At 43.8% G+C, this 21,245-nt stretch overlaps 1 protein-coding gene across 10 annotated transcripts in view; it reads left to right on the top strand.

Moving 5' to 3' along the window:
* Positions 1-17,880, top strand: part of HIRA (histone cell cycle regulator) — a 90,300-nt gene extending 72,420 nt beyond the window's left edge. For 4 of the 10 annotated variants that reach the window (XM_044775472.2, XM_044775473.2, XM_044775475.2 and 1 more), the window contains 6 exons: positions 52-157; positions 1,502-1,624; positions 2,122-2,285; positions 4,456-4,544; positions 6,995-7,115; positions 16,992-17,871. In XM_044775472.2, the coding sequence (XP_044631407.1) occupies positions 52-157; positions 1,502-1,624; positions 2,122-2,285; positions 4,456-4,544; positions 6,995-7,115; positions 16,992-17,446 (1,058 nt within the window). In that variant the 3' untranslated portion in view covers positions 17,447-17,871. Of the gene's footprint in view, positions 1-51; positions 158-1,501; positions 1,625-2,121; positions 2,286-2,777; positions 3,182-4,455; positions 4,545-4,645; positions 4,880-6,994; positions 7,116-8,251; positions 8,407-16,991 lie in introns of those variants that run through there. The other 6 variants (XM_044775479.2, XM_070516648.1, XR_011505512.1 and 3 more) reach the window with 5 other exon arrangements.
* The last annotated feature ends 3,365 nt before the right edge of the window (positions 17,881-21,245 follow it).

Raw genomic sequence — 21,245 nt, 5'->3', positions numbered from 1 at the left:
CACTTGTTGATCAGAACACACCCAGAACCCATTTTTGTGGTGTCTCCCTAGGCAGTGATATGACAGTGTCACAGATCTTGCTGACACAGCATGGAATCCCAGTGATGAACCTGTCTGATGGGAAGGCATACTGCTTTAATCCGTCACTTTCTACTTGGTAAGCAAGCCATCCCCCAGCCCTGCCCCAAGGGAGAGTGTCCATCTGAGTTGGATCCCAGATCAGCGAGCAAGGGCTCCCAGTTCTGGCCTGCTTCTCCTGGGAGTTGCACCCAGAGTGGAGGCTGGGCTTTGTCTGCTGGAGGAGGCAGAACTCAAACCTGCCAGTGCAGGACCTACTGTCCCTGTGGGCAGCCACTGGCCCACAGCCTCTCTGTGCTCAGAGCCCATGCACAGAGGTACTTTCCTTCTTCCACACTGTTCTCTGGGATTACTTTGTTTGGAATAGGCATTTGAAAATTTTTATGGTTGTCACTATATATTTCCACCCTGGCCTCCTGAGCTGTCGTCAGCATAGGTGAGTTGCCTTCACAGGAGCCTTGCCAGCGCTCGTCAATTTTTGTAGCTTAGGAGGAACCAGGCAGCACTTCTCACTGACTTGGTGAATTAGTAAGGTTGCAGCATCACTCACCACGTGTGATAGTCTGTACGTTTCCTTCATCCATTTTGGAATTTGGAGCCCTCTTCTGTATTTATAAAATGTCTTTATGTCAGAGGTCTTAACCCAGACATATGAAGCATGTGCATTGTGTACCAGCCATTCCGAGTTCTTTTCTTTTGTCTGCACCTTTGGTCTTGCAGACCTAAGCTAGCTACCTTCCAGCCTTTTTCTGTTAAGAGTTGTCAGGTATCAGTTTATCCTCACGCTGAGCTCTCTTTCTTGAGTTTAAAAAAAAAGAAAAACAACCCCAAAACACCCCACTCCCTACTCTTCCAAATTACAAAATTTTGTGTTGTATGTGTGATTACTGTAATAATGGAAACAAGCCAGTTATTTAAGAAGGGAAATGTTGACCCTTTGTATTTTGGACACATTTACAAAGGCACCCAGCTATTTTAAAGTGTGTGAAGAATGTTTTCTTCACAAAGGTGTGAAGGGTCCAGAGAAGGTGAAGAGCTGAATGCCTGGGATGCTGTGGAAGCACAGGAAGGCTAGAGCCCTGGCGTTCCTCACAGCTCCCAAGGGTGGGGCCATGTGGGCCCCTGGGCAGGTGGGCATCCCTGGTATGCTTCACACACAGGCCCCCTGTCCCCAGGAACCAAGACCACAGGGCTGAAGTGTTCAGGGCAAGAGCTTTGTCGGTGACCTTCACTGTCATCCGTGTTCCTTTGTTATGAAACCTGTCTGGGAGGCGCCATATGCTAAGCATGCAGTGACACTCAGCCTCTGCTGGTGTTCTGGCAGTGGGTCACGTGGCACTCGCTCCTTGGTAACCTTGCTACCAGCCTCGTGTGGTGGACCTCCTGGTTTTTCTGAGCTCTGCTCTTGCCTTTGCCTCCCCAGGAACCTGGTTTCTGACAAGCAGGACTCCCTGGCCCAGTGTGCGGACTTCAGGAGCAGCCTGCCTCCCCAGGACGCCATGCTGTGCTCGGGACCTTTAGCCATAGTCCAGGGTCGTGCCACCACGTAGGTGACCCGAGTGCCGGGGGAGGTGGCCAGGTCATGTAGGCACAGTCCCACCCAGGCCAACTCTGACTGCCTGTGCCCTCTGCCCACCTGCTGCTCAGCACAGGCAGGCTGGGGGGTGCCCTGGGCTGTGCACCCACGTTGGGTAATATCTCAGGGTGCTGGGACGCAAGCTCTATCACTTCAGGGCCTAGATGGTGATCTAAGGTGCTACAGATCATGGACATCCATGTTGGGCAGTTCTTTGAATGGGGGGAATGGACCACTGGCCTGTTACCTGAGGGACCTAGATGTCAGGTACAGAGTGGTCAGATCCACATGAGGTGCCAGAGTGCCAGGAGGCCGGTGGCTGGGACATGGGGATGGGTGAGCCAGCATGGAGTCTGACACCTGCCACCCTGCTGGCTCCTCACTGGAGCCCTGGGGTGCATGGTGGCAGCCTCCTGCCCCACACAGTGCCCACTGCCTCATGATGTGTGCTCTGCTGGTCTCTGCAGTTCAGGAAGGCAGGCGGCCCGGCTCTTCTCCGTGCCTCACGTGGTGCAGCAGGAAACCACCCTGGCCTACCTGGAGAGTCAGGTCGCAGCGGCGCTCACGCTACAGTCCAGCCATGAATACCGCCATTGGCTCCTCCTTTACGCACGGTACCTCGTGAACGAAGGTAAGGTTTCTGGGGGCCCGTCTGTCCTCCTGGGCCCAACTCAATCCCCGTCCCAACATGACCCTCCTGAAAGCCTGTGAATCAGGACAGAGATGCAGCGGCCTAAAGCTCTCTGCACTGTCCTTCCTCCCAGTCTCCCGTGGTCATCCCCAGAGGCCCTAGCCTCCTGCTCCCCTGTCAGCAAGGTGGGCCCTCAGCCTCCCATCTCCCAGCCTGAGCTGTGATCAGGGCAGCCCAGCAGATGCCCAGCCCCATGAAAGGCTCGAGGCCTTAAATGGAGTAGGCCTGAGGGCCAGGAAGATTAGCAGCGGGAGGGAGTGGGGGCAGAGGATGCATGGAAAGACAGTAATACTCTGAAGACGCAGATGCGATGCTCAGACTCCTGCTGCCCCTCATACCCTTGGAGCATCAGTGGTCAGTGAGCCAGTCACCTTGGGGGAGGGTGTCTTCTGGCAGCATCCAGTGGGCCTGCATTTCTCTTCCTCCTCTCAGCCCCTCCTGCCCCAGAAGGGCTGGCCTGCTGTCTGGCGCCTCCCCATGACCCTCCAGCCCAGCTTTTCCTGCAAGAGTTCTCAGCAACCTATGCCCCCTCCCCCGGAGGCGCCCCCACCCCCTGTTGGTCAGCAGAAAGCAAGGTGTGTTGGAAGAGGTGGCCGTTGTGTTTGTGGGGTGACCTCCAACAGCCTCTCATCCCTCTGCTAGGCGAGTGTGAGGTCATGCAGCCTTCCTCCTGCTTGAGCTTGGCCTCTGGGGCTGCGGCCTGGGGACTGCCCCTCTCAAAGCTCTGCCTGTGTCACCACACAGCCCCAGGGCTGGTTACAGAGCAGCCTCTTAGCCTTCTTGCTTTGCTTTTGACATTACTCTCCCCATTTTATTTATGATGTAGAGAAAAAAATTAAGTATAAAAAAGACAAGAAAAGAACACACTAAACGCCTACAAATGTATCTCCCAGAACTCGCATGTCATGTTGCCTCTGGTGATGTAATTGTGTATATATATATATATATATATATATATACACCTCTGATGACAGCAAACATGGCTGACAGACTCAAAGCCCCTCCCACTCCCCAGCGGACTCCAGTAAGCAGTTTGATGTTTACTCTTCCCACCCAGTCTATGTGGTCACCAGCATGTATGGTCACCAACTTTTATAAATTGAATATTCCCAGGCCCTCACTTCTTTGCCAGGGTGCTCCACTCACATCTGGGCCTCACCCCCCACTCTCTGGGGGAAACCCGTCCTCTGGCTTCTCTTTGGTTTGCTTCATCCTGGGTGTTGATCAGAACTCACCCTGATGCCCTGCATAAAGCCACTATCTCCTTGGGCCTGCACCCATTCATGGGATCCTTCCAACCCTTGCTTCTCATTCTCCATCTTCCACACATCTGTTCCAGTGTCCATACACAAGTCACCTCCTCTCTCCATCTCTTGCTTCCTCAACCATAAAAGGAGGACTCAAGGTTTAATTAAAGGGAGACCCCACTCATTTCTAAAACTCCTCAAATGCCAACTTCATCCTCTTGTTCTACCCTCATCTTTGGGTGATTTCATCCATTGCTTATGGCTTCAGCTGTCCTCAGTGCTGGCTGACCCCCCCAGATTCTGCCCGCAGCGTTTCTGGCATTCCACCTGGCTGTGCCCATAACCCTTGAGTTGACAGGCCTGCACTTGCTTCTCTTGTCTCTGCTCAGTCACCGCTTCCTCAGTCTAAATTCATACCCTTGCCATCTCTTACCTCCTGAAGGCTCTTTCCTGACCCTGCTGATCTCCTCTCACACCAGCTGCCAAGGCATCTTCTCAAGCAAATCTGACTAGTCCAGTCCCCTCATTCCACAATTTCCCATGTTTTCCCAACACCTTGGGGAGTTTATCCCAGAGCCAACCACATCTCATTTTTCCTGGGGTCCAGTACCCAGAGGGGCTGCTACATATGTCGTCAAGGGAGCAAATGAGTGAGTGAGAATCTGTCATTATAGGTCTCAGTGCCCCGAAACCAAGAGACAGGCAATAGGCATTTTGCCCTTAATAGGCAATAGCATAAGGATTTGTTCATTCTGCTTTGATATACAACAACTTAGCATATTCTTGATTTTTTATTTCTTTTTGTAATGTGTTCCTATTTCTGTTTTGTTTTGTTTTGTTTTGTTGTTTTTTTCTGTAATTAGGGTTTGAATACCGACTTCGAGAAATATGCAAGGACTTACTGGGTCCGGTTCACTACTCCACTGGAAGCCAGTGGGAGTCAACAGTAGTGGTAGGTGCTGCTTTCATTCTTGCCACAAGAGTTCTCTCATGAAAAGTGGAGGTGGAGATTTAAAAAATAAGCCAAAGTGCTTTGAAATTCTTCCTCATTAGACTCCTCCAGCACACCACCTTGGGTCCCAGCATCAGTGAGATGGTGAGATGCCAGCACTGCACGACCTGACAGGAGCTGGGCCCTCGGCTTCATGCCTAGGGAGCACTCAGCTATGCGCCTGTGCTGAGGAAAGCTGCCTGCCCGGGCCTGTGGGTTTGTTCAATAGTGAAGATGAAAGATCCTTTCCTGCCTTCGTGGAGCTCACAGTCTGGTAGGGAGGCAGACATAAGCAAGTAAGCAATTCAGTCAACAAGATAGTTTTAGATTGTGTGTTATGCTAAGGAGGAAATAAGCAGAGCAACAAGACAAGCATGCCTGGGAAAGAGTGTCCAGGGAAGACCTGGGAAGAGCACTTTTTGGATGAACGCAAGGGTAAGATTGAGCCAGCTCTGCAGAGACCTGGGGAGAGTTTCCTGGTAGAGGTGATAGTAAATGCAGAGGGCTTGGTACATCGAGGCTGTTGCGGCTGGAACATAGTGAGTAGAGGAGAGGGCGGTGTCCAATGAGGCAAGAGAAATGAGCAGGAAGTAGATTGTGGAGACCTTGTGAGGAGCTGGAGTTTTAGTCTCAGCAGCAGGAACTCTTGCAGGAGTTTGAGCAGAGGTGACATGAAATGACAGAAAGCTAGTCAGGGCTTGCTTTTTGCGGCGGTTCCGGCAAAAGATAAAGGTGACTTGGATCAGTGTGATGGCCATGGAGAAGGGAAAGGAGACAGATCCAAGATGTATTTTGGAGGCAAGACTTGGTATGTGGGTAGTGGGATATGGAGTAGATGAGGAAAAGAGAAGAATGAGCATGTGGTCACCTCCAGATTTTTTGGCTTGCACAGGTTGCCGCTAGTGCATTGACTGAGTTGGGAAAGGAGAAAGGAGCAGGTTGGTGAGGGATGGGAGAAGTTGTGGATCCCAGAGTTAGCTGCAAATACTGGTGGAGTACCTTCTCTAGCCAGGCGTCGTCTAGGTACAGGGCAGGCAGCAGGAGCAAGGCCCACTGGGCCCTGCCCTGTGGATCTACATTCTCGTGGAGAGAGGCAGATTCAAAACAAATGAGCAAGTACAGATAATGTGTTGGGTGGGGGTGGGCACTGTGAACAAAACTAAAGAGGACAGGAGGATACAGAGTACTGGCAGGATGATTGAGGAAGGCTTGACTGAGCCAAGACCAGAAAAGATGAGGGGTGAAGCCCTGCAGATATTTGAGGGAAGAACATCATGCAGCAGGAACAGCAAGTGCAAAGGCCCTGAGGTGGGAGGGCTTTCAGTGTAAAAGGAGCAGCTGAGCAGAGTGGTGATGGGAGGAGTAAAGACTGGAGGGTCAGTCCTCACAAGGCTCTGAAGGCCTTGGTGTGTACTTGGCTTCCTCTATTTTTTATTCCATTTTTATTTTGTTGCAATAAATCCTAATTTGATTGGCTACTAGAATCCTAGGTTCAAAATGAATTTCCCTTAGAGCTTTGAAAAAATAAAAATGCCACAGACTTTTAACATCCACTATTGTTGCTAAAAACTCTGTGGCAAATCTGATTTCCATTGCCTTGTAAGTTCTTTTGGAATCCTCTCTTGGTGTTTTGAACTTTTGCAAAGCTCTAAGTCTTTGTCTTTGTTTCATTCTGTGGATTGTCCTGTGTTCCTTTTGATTGTACCTTCCCTTCCATTTTTCCCATCATCAGGGAAATGTAATGGCTTCTCTTTTTAGAAATTGAAACATAGTTTCAATTCTCCTCCAGATTTTCAATTTAGTCTTTTACCTGCTTGAGCATAGGAAGCTTCGTTACTTTATTTTAAAGATGTATGTCTGATAGTTCTCTTATTGGGTGCCCTTGTGTATCTGCTTCTATTTCCTATAAATATTTCTGCTGGTTTTCATTCATATTGTCTTATCTCCTTATGTGCCTGGTTATTTTTGACTGTCTGCTGGAAATAATACTAAAAAAACTGTTTGTAGAAGTAGTTCGAGATCAGAGAGCACTTTTACTTGCGGCTGCCAGCTCTTGAGGCACCAGCTCTGCAGGATCCCCTTAGGCAGTTCAGGCATCAAGGTTTTCTGGGCTACCTGGCGACTCAAAGCTGCACACTAGTTGGTGCAGGGGCTGGTTTATTCCCAGTTTACCTTTATTCTAGGGTGTATCCCTTTGGGGTGTCAGCACAAAGGAGGGGTGATTTACCAGGGACCCCACTTTTCATGGGCCCTAGGCCCTCAAGTTTGGCAGAAGCTCTGCTCAGCCTCCTCATCAATAAATGTTCCCAAGGCAAAGCCATCCATCTCTGGATTTCTACCTTCCCCCCACCCTGGCTCAGTCCTTCATCACTAGCACGTTAGCTCTCTGAGGTCTGTTTCTGTTTGTCCAGCTTTGTCTGCTGTCTTCAACGGGAGAGGTGGTTCTGGATTACCTGCGAAGTAGAGCTATTTCCCCCCGCACACCTCACCTCCAGGGCAGCCTGATAGACTGTCGGCTTGAGTGGGAGACAGGTAGGCACGTGCCCAGACATCCTCTCCCACTGGACAGGTTGTGGGGCCTTACTCTGTGACCAAGCTGTCACTCTGGGAACCTCAGCCTGAGAGGTCAGCCAGAGCTCTACACAGTAGTTCTCTGTCGCAGCCTGAAAGTAAGCGCTCCTGGCCAATGTGCTGCAGGGGGAAGGGGGCACAGACAGGTCACCAATTAATGGCCATGTGCTCTCCTTTCCCCCTTCTTTCTACTGGTTGTTTTTGCCAGCTCTAAGCAGGACATGTCACTGGAGATTTGCCCAGGAGCACTCTGTGGCTCCCTTCCCGGGGCACCATCAGTATGGTCCCACCTGCTTTCCACCTTCTGTCAACTGCCTGAAATAGCTGATCTGCTCAAATCATGACAAATGCTTTTAGCTGCAGGTAATTGATACCCCATCTAATGGTGGCTGAAATAGTTTTTTTTCTCTCCTCCAAATAAGTCTTCTGGAGGTACGTGATAGCCTGTATCTCCGTGATTCTCCTGGCCTTTCCCTCGTGATCACAAGGTAGCTGTCATATCCAAGTTCAAGGAAGGAAGATAGGAGCGAGCCAGTACCAGCAACATCCACCTCTCTTACCAGAAAAAGAAAAGCTTTCCCAGAAACCAGTCCATGCCTTACAGGCAACCAGCAAATCACTTGGGCACCCCTGTTGCAAGGGAGGCTGGCAAAGCGAGCAGTAAAGAGTATGTAGGAGAAGAAGTCTTGGTGTGGGTGTGGACATAGGCAGCTCCGGCAGTCTGCCACATCCCTTCCTGGTCTCAGCACTATTCTGAATTTATTCCTTCTTTTTTTTAACCTTTTCACTGTCTCTTCATTTAGATATTGGGGCAGAGGAGGTGAGCTGAGTATGAGCCCTCTGTTCTCTTGTTGAGTTTCTTTGTGAACACTTTTGTGATGAGAATTGGTCATTCAAATGGAACTGGTCCTCAGGATGGCTGGAAAATGGAGCTGTGGGTGGAGGGTGAACTTCCACTAGCAATGCTGACTCAGCAGCCCTCCCAGGAGGCTTATTAGGAAGGCATCATTTCATATGTTCAAGAGCCACTTGTATATCCTTTTTTTGAAGTCTGCTGAAATATTTTATTGTCATTTGTTTTTCTTATTGGTTTCTAGGAATTCTTTATATATTGGGAAAATTACTCTGATATGGGCTGCCAGTGTGCCTCAGGAGATCCCAAAGATCGAGGCTTGTTTCCCTCAAGAATCACAGTATGCACAGGAGAGAGACAAGAAGCAGAGGGTTGGGGCACTAAGTAACCATCCTTCAGGTACCTGAACTCTGTGCTGGCCACTGTCTCCTCAGGCAGACCCTGCTCTTGGGAAGCCTCCCTCTGTCAAGGTCTTCGCTGTGGACCTTGACACTGGCCAGAAAGGTGGTGATGAGCTATGTCCCAGGCTTCTGCCTGCAACAGTGGGGAGTATCATCCATTACTGAGAGCCCCGGCTGGGAGGTGGTACTTGGTAGCTGTTGGTATTGACACCAGCCTTCAGGCCAGAGGGCAGATCCTCTTGCAGCTTGCCCCTGGTGGCACAGGAAGGCAGAATATTTTGCATTTTTTATAGCAATTTACTTCATTCCCTTTCATTTTTTTTATAGAGGTTTTCAGTTTTATAATTTTAAAATTTATTTTAAATTTGTTTTGAATGGTAATATAGTCACATAGTTCAAAAATTTACAGGTATAATAATTTTGAAATAAGATTTGAGGTCAAGAAGTATGAGACCTCCTACTTTTATCTTCTTTTTCAGGATTATTCTGGCTATTCAGGGTCTCTTGAGATTCCAAATGAATTTTAGGATGGATTTTGCTATTTCTGTGAAAAATACCATTAGGATTTTGATAGCACATTAAATCTATAGATCACTTTGGGTGTTATTGACATCTGAACAATATTAACTCTTCCAATCCATGAACATGGGATGTTTTTCCATTTATTTGTGTCTTCTTAATTTCTTTCAGTAATGTTTTATAGTTTTCAAAGTACTAGTCTTTCACATTCTTGGTTAAGTTTATTCTTAAGGATTTTATTCTTTTGGAGGCTATTGTAAATGGAATTGTTTTCTTAATTTCCTTTTCAGATTGTTTCTTGTTAGTGTATAAAAATGCAACCAGTTTTTGTGTGCTGATTTCATATTCTGCAAATTTGCTCAGTTCACTTATTCTGACAGGTTTTTTGTGGAATCTTTAGGGTTTGATGTAAGATCATGTTGTCTGCAAACAGAGATAAATTTACTTCTTCCTTTCCAATTTAGATGCCTTTTATTTGTTTTTCTTGCCTCAGTGCTCTGGCTAGCATTTCCAGTACTATGTTGAATAGAAGTGGTGAAAGTGGGCATCCTTGCCTTGTTCCTAACCTTAGAGCAAACACTTTCCATCTTTTAACCTTGAGTATGATGTTAGCTGTGGGCTTGTCATAGATGGCCTTTATTATATATTATATTTATCATATCATATTGAGATAGCTTTTTCTATTACTATTTTGTTGAGTGTTTTTATAATGAAGGGTGTTGAATTTTGTCAAATGCTTTTTGTGCATCAATTGAGGTGATCTTCTGGGATTTTTTTCCTTTCATTCTATTAATGTGGTGTATTACATTGATTTTAGTTTTTTCTTTTGTTTTTTTATTGTGGTTGTAATAGCTTATAACGTAGCGAAATTTCAGTTGTACATTATTGTTTGTCATACACCATATGTGCCCACCAAGTATGCCCCTTCACCCCTTGTGCCCACCCTCCACCCACCTTCCCCAGTAACCACTAATTTGTTCTCTTAGTCCATAAGTTTGGTGATGTTCCACATACGAGGGAAATCGATTGATTTTAGTTTATTGAATCATCCTTGCATGCCAGGAAATCTCACTTGGTCATACTGTATAATCCTTTCAATTTGCTGTTGAATTCTCTTTGCTAGTTCAGGACTTTTGCATCAGTTTTCACAGGGATAGACCAATGGTCTGTAGTTTTCTTTTCTTGTAGCGTCTTTGTCTGGCTTTGATATCAGGGTAATGCTGACCTCATAGAATGTATTTGGAAGAGTTGACTCCTCTTCAATTTTTTGAAAAAGTATGGAGTATTGTTAATTCTCCTTTAAATGTATGGCAAAATTCACCAGTAAAGCCATCTGGTCGGTCCTAGGCTTTCCTTATTGAGAGGTTTATGACTACTGATTCAATCTGCTTGCTAATTATAGGTCTGTTCAGATTTTCTATTCATGATTCAGTCTTGATAGATTGTGTGTTTCTAGGAATTTGTTCATTTTATCTAGGTTATCCAATTTGTTGATGTAGGATTGTTCATAGTATTCTCTTATTATCCTTTTTATTGTTGTGGCATCAGTTGTAATGTCCCTATTTCAATTCTGATTGTCATTATTTGAGTCTTCTCTCTTTTTTTCTTAGTCCATCTAGCTAAAAGTTTGTCAATTTTGATGACCTTTTCAAAGAATTCATTTTTGGTTTCATTATTTTCTCTACTGATTTCTATTTTCCGCTTTATTTATTTTCACTCTAATATGTATGATATTCTTGTTTCTGCTTGCTTTGGATTTAGTTTGCTTTTATTTTTCAAGTTTCATAAGATGGAAGGTTGTGTTATTGGTTTGAGATCTTTCTTCTTTGTAGATTCTTAACACTATAAATTTCTCTCTAACCAGTGCTTTTCCCGCATCTCATAATTTTTGGTGTGTTATGTTTTCATTTTCATTTGTCTCAAGATAGTTTCTAATTTCCTTTGTGATTTCTTTAAATCACTGGTTATTTAAGAGTGTGTTGTTTGATTTTCACATGCTTGTGAATTTTTCAGTTTTCCTTCTACTTTTGATTTCTAGTTTCATTCCATTGAGATTAGAAAAGATATTTTTATGATTTCAATCTTTTAAAACTTATCGAGACTTGTTTTGTAGCCTAACATATGATCTGTCCTGGAGAATGTTCCATGTGCACTTGAGAAGAATGTGTATTCTTCTGTCATTCAGTGGAGTGTTCTCTAGATGTCTGTTAGGCCCAGTAAGTCTGTATTGTTTTTCAAGTCCTTTTTTTCCTTGTTGATCTTCTGTCTGGTTGTTCTGTCCATTATTAGAATGGGATATTGAAGTCTCCAACAATTATTGTGGAACTGTTTGTTCCTCCTTTCAATTCAGACAATGGGTGCTTCATATATTTAGGGGCTTTGATGTTTAGTGCGTATATGTTTATAACTGCTGCATCTTCTTGGTGAATTGATCCTTTTATCATTGTACAGTGTCCTTCTTTGTCTCTTGTAACAGTTTTTGACGTAAAATCTATTTTGTCTGATGTTAACTTAACCAACCATTCTCTATTTTGGTTACTGTTTACAAGGGATATCATTTTCTATCCTTCCACTTTCAACCTGTGTGTCCTTAGATCTAAAGTGAGCTCCCTGTAGGCAGCATATAGTTGGATCCTGCTTTTCTTATCCACTTTGATTGGGGAGTTTAATCCAGTTACATTTAAAGTAATTGCTAACAGGTAAAGATTTAATATTGCCATTTTGTTATTTATTTTCCGGATGTTTTATAGCTTTTTTTCTCCCTCATTTCCTCCCTTACCATCTTCCTTTGTGTTTAGTTGATTCTTTTAGTGTCATGTTTTGATTCCCTCATTTCCTTTTGTGTATATTCTACAGATATTTTCTTTCTGGTAACCATGGAGATAACAAAAACATTCTAAAGTTATAACAATCTATTTTAAACTAATAGCAATTTAATTTTAACTGCATACCAAAAAAATTGCATACTCCTTTACAGGTCTTCTCCCCCACTTTATGTTATTGAAATCACAAATTATATCTTTATGTATTGTGTAACCATTAACATGGATTTATGATTTCTTATGCTTTTGTCTTTTAAATTCTGTAAAAGAATAAAAAATGGAATTACCAAACAAAATTACATATATATATTATACATACATATATTATATAAAATGGGTTTTTATCTTTGTTCATATATTTACCTTTACCAGAGAACTTTATATTTTATTTTGTGTATTGTCCTTTCATTTAAACTTGAAGGACTGCTGTTGGCATTTCTTGAAGGGCTGATCTAAATAGTAATGAACTCCATCAGTTGTTATTTATCTGAGACTGTCTTAATTTCTCCCTTGTTTTTGAAGGATAGTTTTACTGGATATAGTATTCTCAGATGTCAGTTTTTCTTTCAGCTCTTTAAATATGTCATTCTACTGCCTTCTGGGCTTCAATGTTTCTGCTGAGAAATCCACTCATTATCTTATTGAAAGATCCCTTTTACTTAGTGGGTCACTTTCCTGCTTTCAAGATTCTCTCTTTGTGTTTGACTTTCCACAGTTTGATTATAATGTGTCACGGTATGGGTTCCTTTGGGTTTTTCCTACCTGGAGTATTTGTTGAGCTGCTTGGATTTGTAGGTCCGTCTTTCCTCAAACTTGGGAAGTTTTCAGCCATTATTTTTCCAAATAAGCTATCTTCCCCTTTCTCTCCTTCTTATCCTTTTGGGACTTGCATAATGCTTATGTTGGTCTGCTTGATTGTGTCCTGTTAGTCCCTTAGGCTGTTTTCACTTTTCTTCATTCTATTTTCTAATTGCTCTTCAGACTCAATAATTTCAAATAACCTGACTTCAAGTTCACTGATTATTTCTTTTGTAAACTGTTGGAGTTTCCTGTTGAACCCCTCTAGTGAATTTTTCTATTAGTTATTGATTTTGAGCTCCAGAATCTCAGTTTGGTTCTTTTTGATAATTTTGATCTCTTTGTTAATATTCTCATGTTGTTCACATATTGTTTTCCTGATTTCATGTAGTTGTCTGTGTTCTCTTTCCTCATATTTAAGACAGTTCTTTTAAAGTCTTTGTCATGTAAGTTCCAAGCTAGTATTTCTTTAGGGTCAATTTCTGGAAATTTATTTTTTTCCTTTGAGTGGGCCATGTTTCCCTGTTTCTTTGTATGCCATGTGATCTTTTGTCGAATACTAGGCATTTGAAAAAAGCAACCTTCTTTCAGTCTTTGCAAACTGGCTCCAACTCAGCCCGTCCTGAAGGCTCTTGGTCCTCTCAATCCTTTTCTGGGGATACGTCTTTCCCAGGCTTTTGCATGTGCTTTTTGTCCATTTCCTCATATACATGGCTACTTTTAAATGTTTTAATTTCCCTGAAAGTCTCACTTCTGCTTCTGTCCACAACCTTAGATGTTCTCTTGTATTCTACCCATAATCTCTTGCCCCTAGGCACCCATGGGTGTGCAGTTCCCCTGCAGCTCTCACACGCCAGTGTCCACTACTACCTTTTGCAGCCTCCATTCTGATATCCAAGCTATGTCACTATTCCCATCAGCACTCTCCATTCAGTTAGGTTTTCTTTAATGCCTTTCCAGAGCATTTTATAATTTTCAGCACAACGACCATGCACATCTTTTATTAGATTTATTCTTAGACATCTTAATTGTAGCTATTCTAAATGATATATTGTTTTATTTATGTTTTCTCATTGTTCATTGGTGTTGCATATAATGCATTTGACTTTGATATGTTAGTCACCAGCCATCTTTCCACAGCATTTCTATTATATTTTATTAATTTGTGAATAGTTTTGTGTTTTCCATGTGGAGTAAGCAATCAAGTCATCTCAAGTAATTATTTTATTTCCTATTTTCCAATTTTCATGTTTTTAGTAATATTGAAACCTATTAATATAGTAAATTATTCATTTTCTAATATTAAATTCTTGCTTTGCTGGATAAACCCAACTCTGTCATTACTTTCTTTTATTTATTCACTGTTAGAATTGCTTGCTAATAATTTGTACATCTGATTTTGTGGGTGAAATTGGTCTGGGAGTTTTCATTCTCATGCCTGTCCTTATCCGGTTTTAGAATCGGGGTTATATTTGCCCCACAGAATGTGTTTGGCAGTAGTTCCTCCTTTCTGTTCTCTGAGTTTATATAACATTGGAAAAATGTTCTTTGGAAGTTTCTTAGACCTCAGTTTAAAAATCTAGTATACCTGATCTTTTCTTTGTGGTAAGATTTAACTCCTATTTTCTATTTCTTTTGAGTCAGTTTAGATAAATTATATTTTTCTAAGAGTTAGTACATTTTCTTTAAATGTTCAGATTTGTTTGGATAAAGTTGTTGATAGTACTCATGTCTTATCTCTTCTATATATGTAGTTATGTCTTTTTTTTTATTTCTAATATTATTTCTTTGAGCTTTCTCCCTTTTCTTTGATTAATCTTGCAAGGTTTGTCTTTTTAGCCTTTTCAGAGAAATGACTTTTGTCTTTATTCATCTGTTCTGTTGAATGTTTTCAGTTTCATCAATTTCAATTCTTTGTTGTCATTTTCCTTCTGCTTTTTAAAAATGTGTTTTCTGATGTCTTTTTCTTTTTTTTCCTGATGCCTTGTGTTGGACTCTTGGGTCATTGGTTGTCGTTTGTTCATGTTCTCTAATATACCCTGTTCTATGTTTGTAAATGTCCCTGTATAAGCCCCACTTTTGCTGCATCCCACTAGTTTTGCAGTATTTGGGTTTTTTATTACCATTTAATTGTAAGTCATTTTTAATTTAATTTCAATTAACTAATATTAAGTTAATTAATTACTAAATTTACTAATTGATCCGTGAGTTTTACTCAGTTGAGTTTTAGTTAGAGAACATTATCTGCATCAGGGACTGGGCAGGCCCTGCCCCACCTCAGGGTTGTCAGACTTTTTCCATCAGGACCAGAGAGTAAACATTTCAGGCTTTGCAAAACCATATGATCTCTGTTGCAGCTACTCAGCTCTGCCGTTGTAGCATGATATATAAACAAACACACAGGCGTGGCTGCATTTCAGTAACATTACTTACACAGATAGACAACAGGCTGGCTTTGGCCCATCCCAGACCTGTAATCTATATGATACCTGTCATTTTGTTGAGGTTTGCTTTTAGAGCAATTTTTCATATTTGCATGTGCACCAAAGAAGGATATGTGTTCTCTAGTTGTGCGTGGCTCATTCTGTGTATGTCCGTTAGGTCCTGTTTACTAAATGTTCATTTTGAGTTACCTGAATCTGCAGATTTTTGCCTTTCTGACCCATCCCTCATTGAATGTGTATTGAAATCTTCCTGTGAGGGTGGTTTTGTCCCTCTTTTGATTCTGTCTTCCCCCAATGATGTTTTTTGTCTCCAAGTCTACTTTGTCTGATCGTTGTAAAATATTAGCTTTCTTTATTTTGTGATTTACTAATGTGTCTTTCTCCATCTTTAACTTTTGCCCTTTCTATATCCATGTTTCTATGTTTCTTGCCAATATCATGTGGATGGCTTTTGTTTTATCTAATCTGACAAGCTGTTTTTTCATCACCAAGTTTGAACTATTTACATTTTTTGTTTTCTTGCTTTTTTAAGACGAACGTAAACTCTAGCGAAAGAGTTGATCTCATTGCTTTCCATACCTCTTCTAGCATCGCCTGGATTTCTCTCTTCTTACTTTGAGTATTTCCTCCAAAACATTTTCAGGGTGCATCTTTCCTGCAGCAATTCTTCTGAGGTCTTAGAAACCTAAGAATATATTTTATTTCACCCTTTTATATGGTAACTGTTTGGGTAAAAATAGTAGGTGATAAGGTTTTTTTCTAATATATTAAAAATAGTATTTTATTGTGAATCTTGCTGTCTCTTCCTTTGTAGGTCATATGCTCTTGTTCTTTAGAAATTTTCAGATTTTTTCTTTCTTTGATATCTGAAAATTCTGTATATTTCATTCTAATGTGTCTGAATATCAGCTTTTCCATATCTTACTTGATCAGCACTCAATGGAGCCTTTCAACCAAAAGCCATTTTTTTCCTTAATTATGTGAAATCCACCTATATTATTTCTTTAAATATTTCCTCAATTCTTCGGGACCCATTATGTAGATGTTGGGCCCATCTCCTGTCCTCCATCTACTTTTGCTTTTTCTATACTGTTTCTCCTATTGCAGTTTCCCCTCTGCGTGCCTCCCTGCTTGATCCTGGGCTGCTGGCTCAAGCTGACTCCCCCTCCCCGACTTGGTTTTCAGCAGTGTCCATTCTGCTAATCCCATCTCCTTCAACCACTGTCTTGCTCAAGCGTAATATCTGCACTTGGTTCTTTTCTGTAATTCCTCGTCATGGTACCATACTTATTTTAACAACTTGGGCCTTCTCTTCCAGTGGTCAGTGTTGTTGGTTGGGTGCTTTCCCTTTGCAACAGCTGTGCTTCTCGGGGGTCTGTGTAGTGGAGACCCTGCCTTGCTGTATATCTTGCAGAAGGGCCCAGGCCGACCATGAAGCTAGTGCACCCAGTCTTGGAGGAGGTGTGGGGTAGAGCCAAGGGCACAGCCCCCAGGACTGTAAAGCCAAGAGCAGTCACTGCTCCTGAGGCACCTCCTCGCCCCTGGGCTTGACCAGGCCCTTGGGGAGCATCTGTGTGTGAGGGAGAAGCCCCTTCTTGATGCCATCCACCTGTCCCTCTGCCCTGATATCCTACTTCCATCCTGCTCTGGAAGGCCAGGCTACTGTGGCCATTGACCAGTGCACTGAAAGGCCAGCGGTGACTATGCCAGCAGACTTAGGGGACATGGAAGAATGGAACCTACCCTGGTTTTCTCTGCCATATCTTTGCACTGTGTCCTTCCGCTGTGCCCTGTCACTCTACCCCATATGCTCCAGATAGCCTTTCAGCTCTCCCAGTGCTTCCGAGTATGCAGAGAAATTGTTCTCATCCATCTGTGGTCTCTCTAGGGTGTTCCTGGGGGTCAGATGGGCAGACACAAGGGTCTCTGCCAGGCCAGGGAAGCCCCCCACAGTCTAGTCTCCTCACTGACACACTCAGCTATTTCTCCTGTTTCCACAGGGTCTGCGGAAGAGGGAGCTGCTGAAGGAGTTGCTGCCAGTCATCGGGCAGAACCTCCGCTTCCAGCGCCTCTTCACCGAGTGTCAGGAACAGCTCGACATTCTGAGGGACAAGTAGCCTGCCCAGGCCAGCCCTGGCTGACGCAAGGGCAAGGCCACACTCTCACCGCTGATGACACACAGGGCCGCCTCACACCTCATCAGGCTACAGTAGGACGGGGAAACACTGGCAGGAGATGGGCTGTCCTGCACCAGCGTCGGCCCAGCTCCCTTGGCAGACTTCCCCTCTGTCCTAGGCCTGTTGCTCCATTGGAAGGGAGCAGCTCTGCCCGCAACTCATCCCTCCCTCCAGGACCCCTGTGCAGAGCTGGGGCTGGGGCTCTGCCCTGCTGCCCTGGGCTCGGTGAGGCGCTCCCAGGCCTGCCATCTCCAGCACGGTCCCGAGGTGGACACTAGCCTCTGCCGCTGCAGGCGCTGTGCTGCTTCAGCTATGACGAATGAGCCATTTGTGAACGAGAACCCTGAAACGTTAGTGTATTATGCAGTCAGTAGACTGACCCGAGACCTATGTAAAAGGAAAGGCTATTCCCACACACGGACTATTTTTGTACTAGAATTTGCTAACTTGTAATATGGAATTTTCCTTTCAGCCAATAATCAGGATTTCCCTATAAGTCACTTGGACATTGGTCACTTGTAGGAAATTTAAACTCTAATTATGACAGCTACGTTGAAAAATAATTGTACTGAAATTAACTTGTCTATCTTCATTTGGTTTTAATTTTTAAATGTTTGTAAAAAGAGACTGTTTTTTGGGGGATGGGGCAGAGGGTGGGCGATTTCTTTTGTAAGTATAAAATAAATGAACACACATTGGATACCAAATCATCCTGGCTTCCCTTGCCTTTTCCTTCTGACTTCCACCTTCCTGCCATCTGTGGACCCTTGTCCTAAAGTGGGCAGTGGCAGAACATCAGAGCCAGAGGGATCTTGGGTGTCACTTGGCCCCAGCCCTTCACGCAGATACTCGTTTTGCAGCAGGGTGGCCACGCCCTGGTCGTGCAGCATCTCAGGCTGACCCGGGGCCGGCGGGGAGGCCACCTTGCACATGTCTTCTCCCAAGCCAGACATCGAGGCCCTTAGTTCTGGCTGCGCTGTGCACCAAGGGCTGCAGCTAACTTGCCAATTTCCTGGAGGGAAGTCAGTAGGTACCAACTCAGATTTTCTGAAGAATTATCTGGAAGCTGGGATTTTCTTAGAAAGTGGTCCAGATGCTGACCCACAGGAGTGGAGAGTGCCAGAATCACAGATTCTTCAAACATGGTGAGGGCTGAGTACCTTCACCTCTGGGTCCTGGACCTCATTGTCACCTCCCTGCCGGATTTGTATGATCCTAAGTCTGAGGAAGGAGGCCTGGACTTGGAATCAGAAGGCCTGGGTGACTGGCCACTGACATCCCCTCTGTGGCTGCTTACCTGCCTAGTGACCATCCCACTGCTTGTCTCACTCAGATGTCAAGTGGCTGGATGGGACCCAGGCCCACACACATGCCTGACAAAGCCAATGCAGAGTGCACGTGGGCATGAGTGTCTTAAAACCCAGGCTGCAAGTGTGAGCTTTTCTTTAAAAAATGAGAAGCCAGAGATGGTGTGCAGATCAGGCAGCTCCCCTGGCAATTCTGGAGCATTGCATTGATACCTTTGGAGCCATAGGATGCACATGGCCTCAGGACTGACAAGTCTGTCTGGGGTCCAAACCAGCAAAAATCTGGGCCTCACTTTTCAGCTGTCAAATGGAGATGGGGTTAAGAAAACCTGCATGGTTGTGAGGATTAACAGGGATCACATAGGCAAAGTCCTGGCACTTAGCAAGCATTCCCTTGAAGAAACTTTGACAAATCAGTGTTTTTACACTACTATTTAGAGAGGAGAGATATGAGAAGCAGAAAGAGTGGTCGGGGACTTCTGCTTCTTACCAAAATGGAGTAACAGGAACGAAATTGACCCTCCTGCCTGAAACAACCAAAGGAATCAGTCAAAATACGTGAAACAATGGTCTTAAGACACTGGATGTCTGAAAACAAAGGACAGTGATCCCTGGGAGATGGAAAACAAACAAAATGAGCCCCACAGTTGCCACAGCTCACTACCTGGAGAGAGTTTCCAGGCTACAGGAAAGGGAGAGGAAGCTGAAGCAGAGCCCAGCGGACTTCTTGAGCTGAGGAAGCTGAGAGCCCAGGGAGACCAAGGCAGCTGGAGTTCACGGGACAGAATACCAGAAAGGAGGAAGCTCCACGGAGACACCCTGGAGCTCAGCAGAGCGAGTGAGGACGCATCGGTGCATACACCTGTGGAAACGGTGAGGCCAGGCAAAGAACCATCTGAAAGGATATGGGTGAAAATTACCAGCTGCCACTCAGGGCTGGGAGTAATGCCTGTTCCTACCAACCAGACTGGAAAAACTCATAGCTCACAGGCTTATGACAGAGTACTCAGGAAGTCTTGCCTCCGTATTAGAGAATAATTAGAGCACTGCTCCAGATCCATCTAACAAAAAATAAAAGCCAGATGCCAAAGGATCAAACTGTTTCCAAGTAATTAATTACATTGCAAAGCAACGTTCAAGAGGATTTATGAGAATACAAAAGTATGCAACATCCATCAAGGTAAAGTTCACAATGTCTGGCATCCAAACAAAGATGACCAGGCGCACACACAAGCAGGAACGCAACCCCAAATGAGGAATGTAATCAATCTGATGCATCAGAACCGACCTGAACTCACACAGATATTAGAATGAGCAGAGAAAGGCGTTAAAATGGTTATTATAACCCTTCTTTATAATGATGATTGTAACAATTCCTTTTTGAACTTATGTTCAAAAAGTTAAGTGGAAACATAGAAGACCATGACTAGAAAGTCACAATCAAACTTAAAGAGATGAAAACTATAACATGGAGATGAAACAGTACCTGGGACAGGATAAATGGCAGATTAGATATTGCAGAAGAAAAGATTAGTGAATTTGAAGGCATAGCGATAAAAATGCTCCAAAACAGAAAAAATTAAAAGAGGAAAGAAAAGAAAATAGCATTAGTAAGCCATGGATCAATGTTGAGTAGCCCTAATATACAAGATGGAAGTCCTCAAAGGAGAGGTGAGAGAAGCAGGTGACAGAAAAAAGTATTTGAAGAAATAATGGCCAAAAACGTGCTCCACCCCTTCCTGTTCTCCCTTATGCCCCTGCAAGTGGCCCCTGTGCTACTGCCCATTTTCCCCTCACCCCTACCCCTGCCATGCCTGCTGACCTCCCTACCCCTGTCCACTGGTGTCCCGTACCTTCCCACTACCTCTACTTGCTGAACTTGTTCACAAGCAGAACACTGGGGGCCTGTGCTTTCCTGGGCTGGGACTCCCTGGGTCTCGTCTCACAGTTCTGACCTGATTACCTTGGTCATCTCCCAACTTCGGCTTTCAGATCACTGTGAGGAGTCAAGAGCCCTTCACTAATCAGGTCGGTGCAGTGGGAGCTTGTGTATACATGCAGCAGGCACACAGGCACACTCAAGAGAAAAAGCAAAATCCGTCAGCTCTTCCCATGCTGGATCTGTGTCCCTGTCCTCTCACACACGTGGCCAATGTTTTCTCCAGATTGTTCTTCATCTTTAAATTGTATTTGTGTGTTGACTTAAGTTTCTAATTGTTGTGAAATTTAATTGCTGTTCTTTTGTGATGGCTTTAACTATTTTAAGCTTTACCAAAGACACATGATGGCAAATGAAAAAGCTCATGAAAAGATGCTCGACATCATAAATCATTCAGAACATGCAACATAAAACCATAATGACATAACAATACGTACCTATCAGACTCGCATTAAATTTTAAAAAACGTACAATACTGACTATGGGTGAGAATGTGGAACAACTGGAACTGTCATACATTGCTAGCACGAAGGCAAAATAGTATAGTCACTTTGATAAAGAGTTTGACAGCTCCTCGTACAGTTAAACACACACTTACTGTAGGGCCCAGGTATTCCACTCCTAGGTTATTGTTTCTGTTTTTGTTTTAAGATACAGAACATTTTCCACACCATGAGGATGCCTCATGTTGCCCTTTAAAAAATAATAATAACAGCTTTACCGAGATGTAATTCGCATAACATGCACTTCACCTATTTAAAGTGTACAATTAATTCAATGGCTTTTAGTATAGTCACTTTTAGAACATTTTCATCATATTGAAAAGAAACC

The sequence above is a fragment of the Equus asinus genome, chromosome 8 (genome assembly GCF_041296235.1).
Source record: "Equus asinus isolate D_3611 breed Donkey chromosome 8, EquAss-T2T_v2, whole genome shotgun sequence".
Classification (NCBI taxonomy): domain Eukaryota; kingdom Metazoa; phylum Chordata; class Mammalia; order Perissodactyla; family Equidae; genus Equus; species Equus asinus.
The sequence above is the reverse complement of the archived record's forward strand: the minus strand, read 5'-3'. Positions and strand labels throughout refer to the sequence as shown.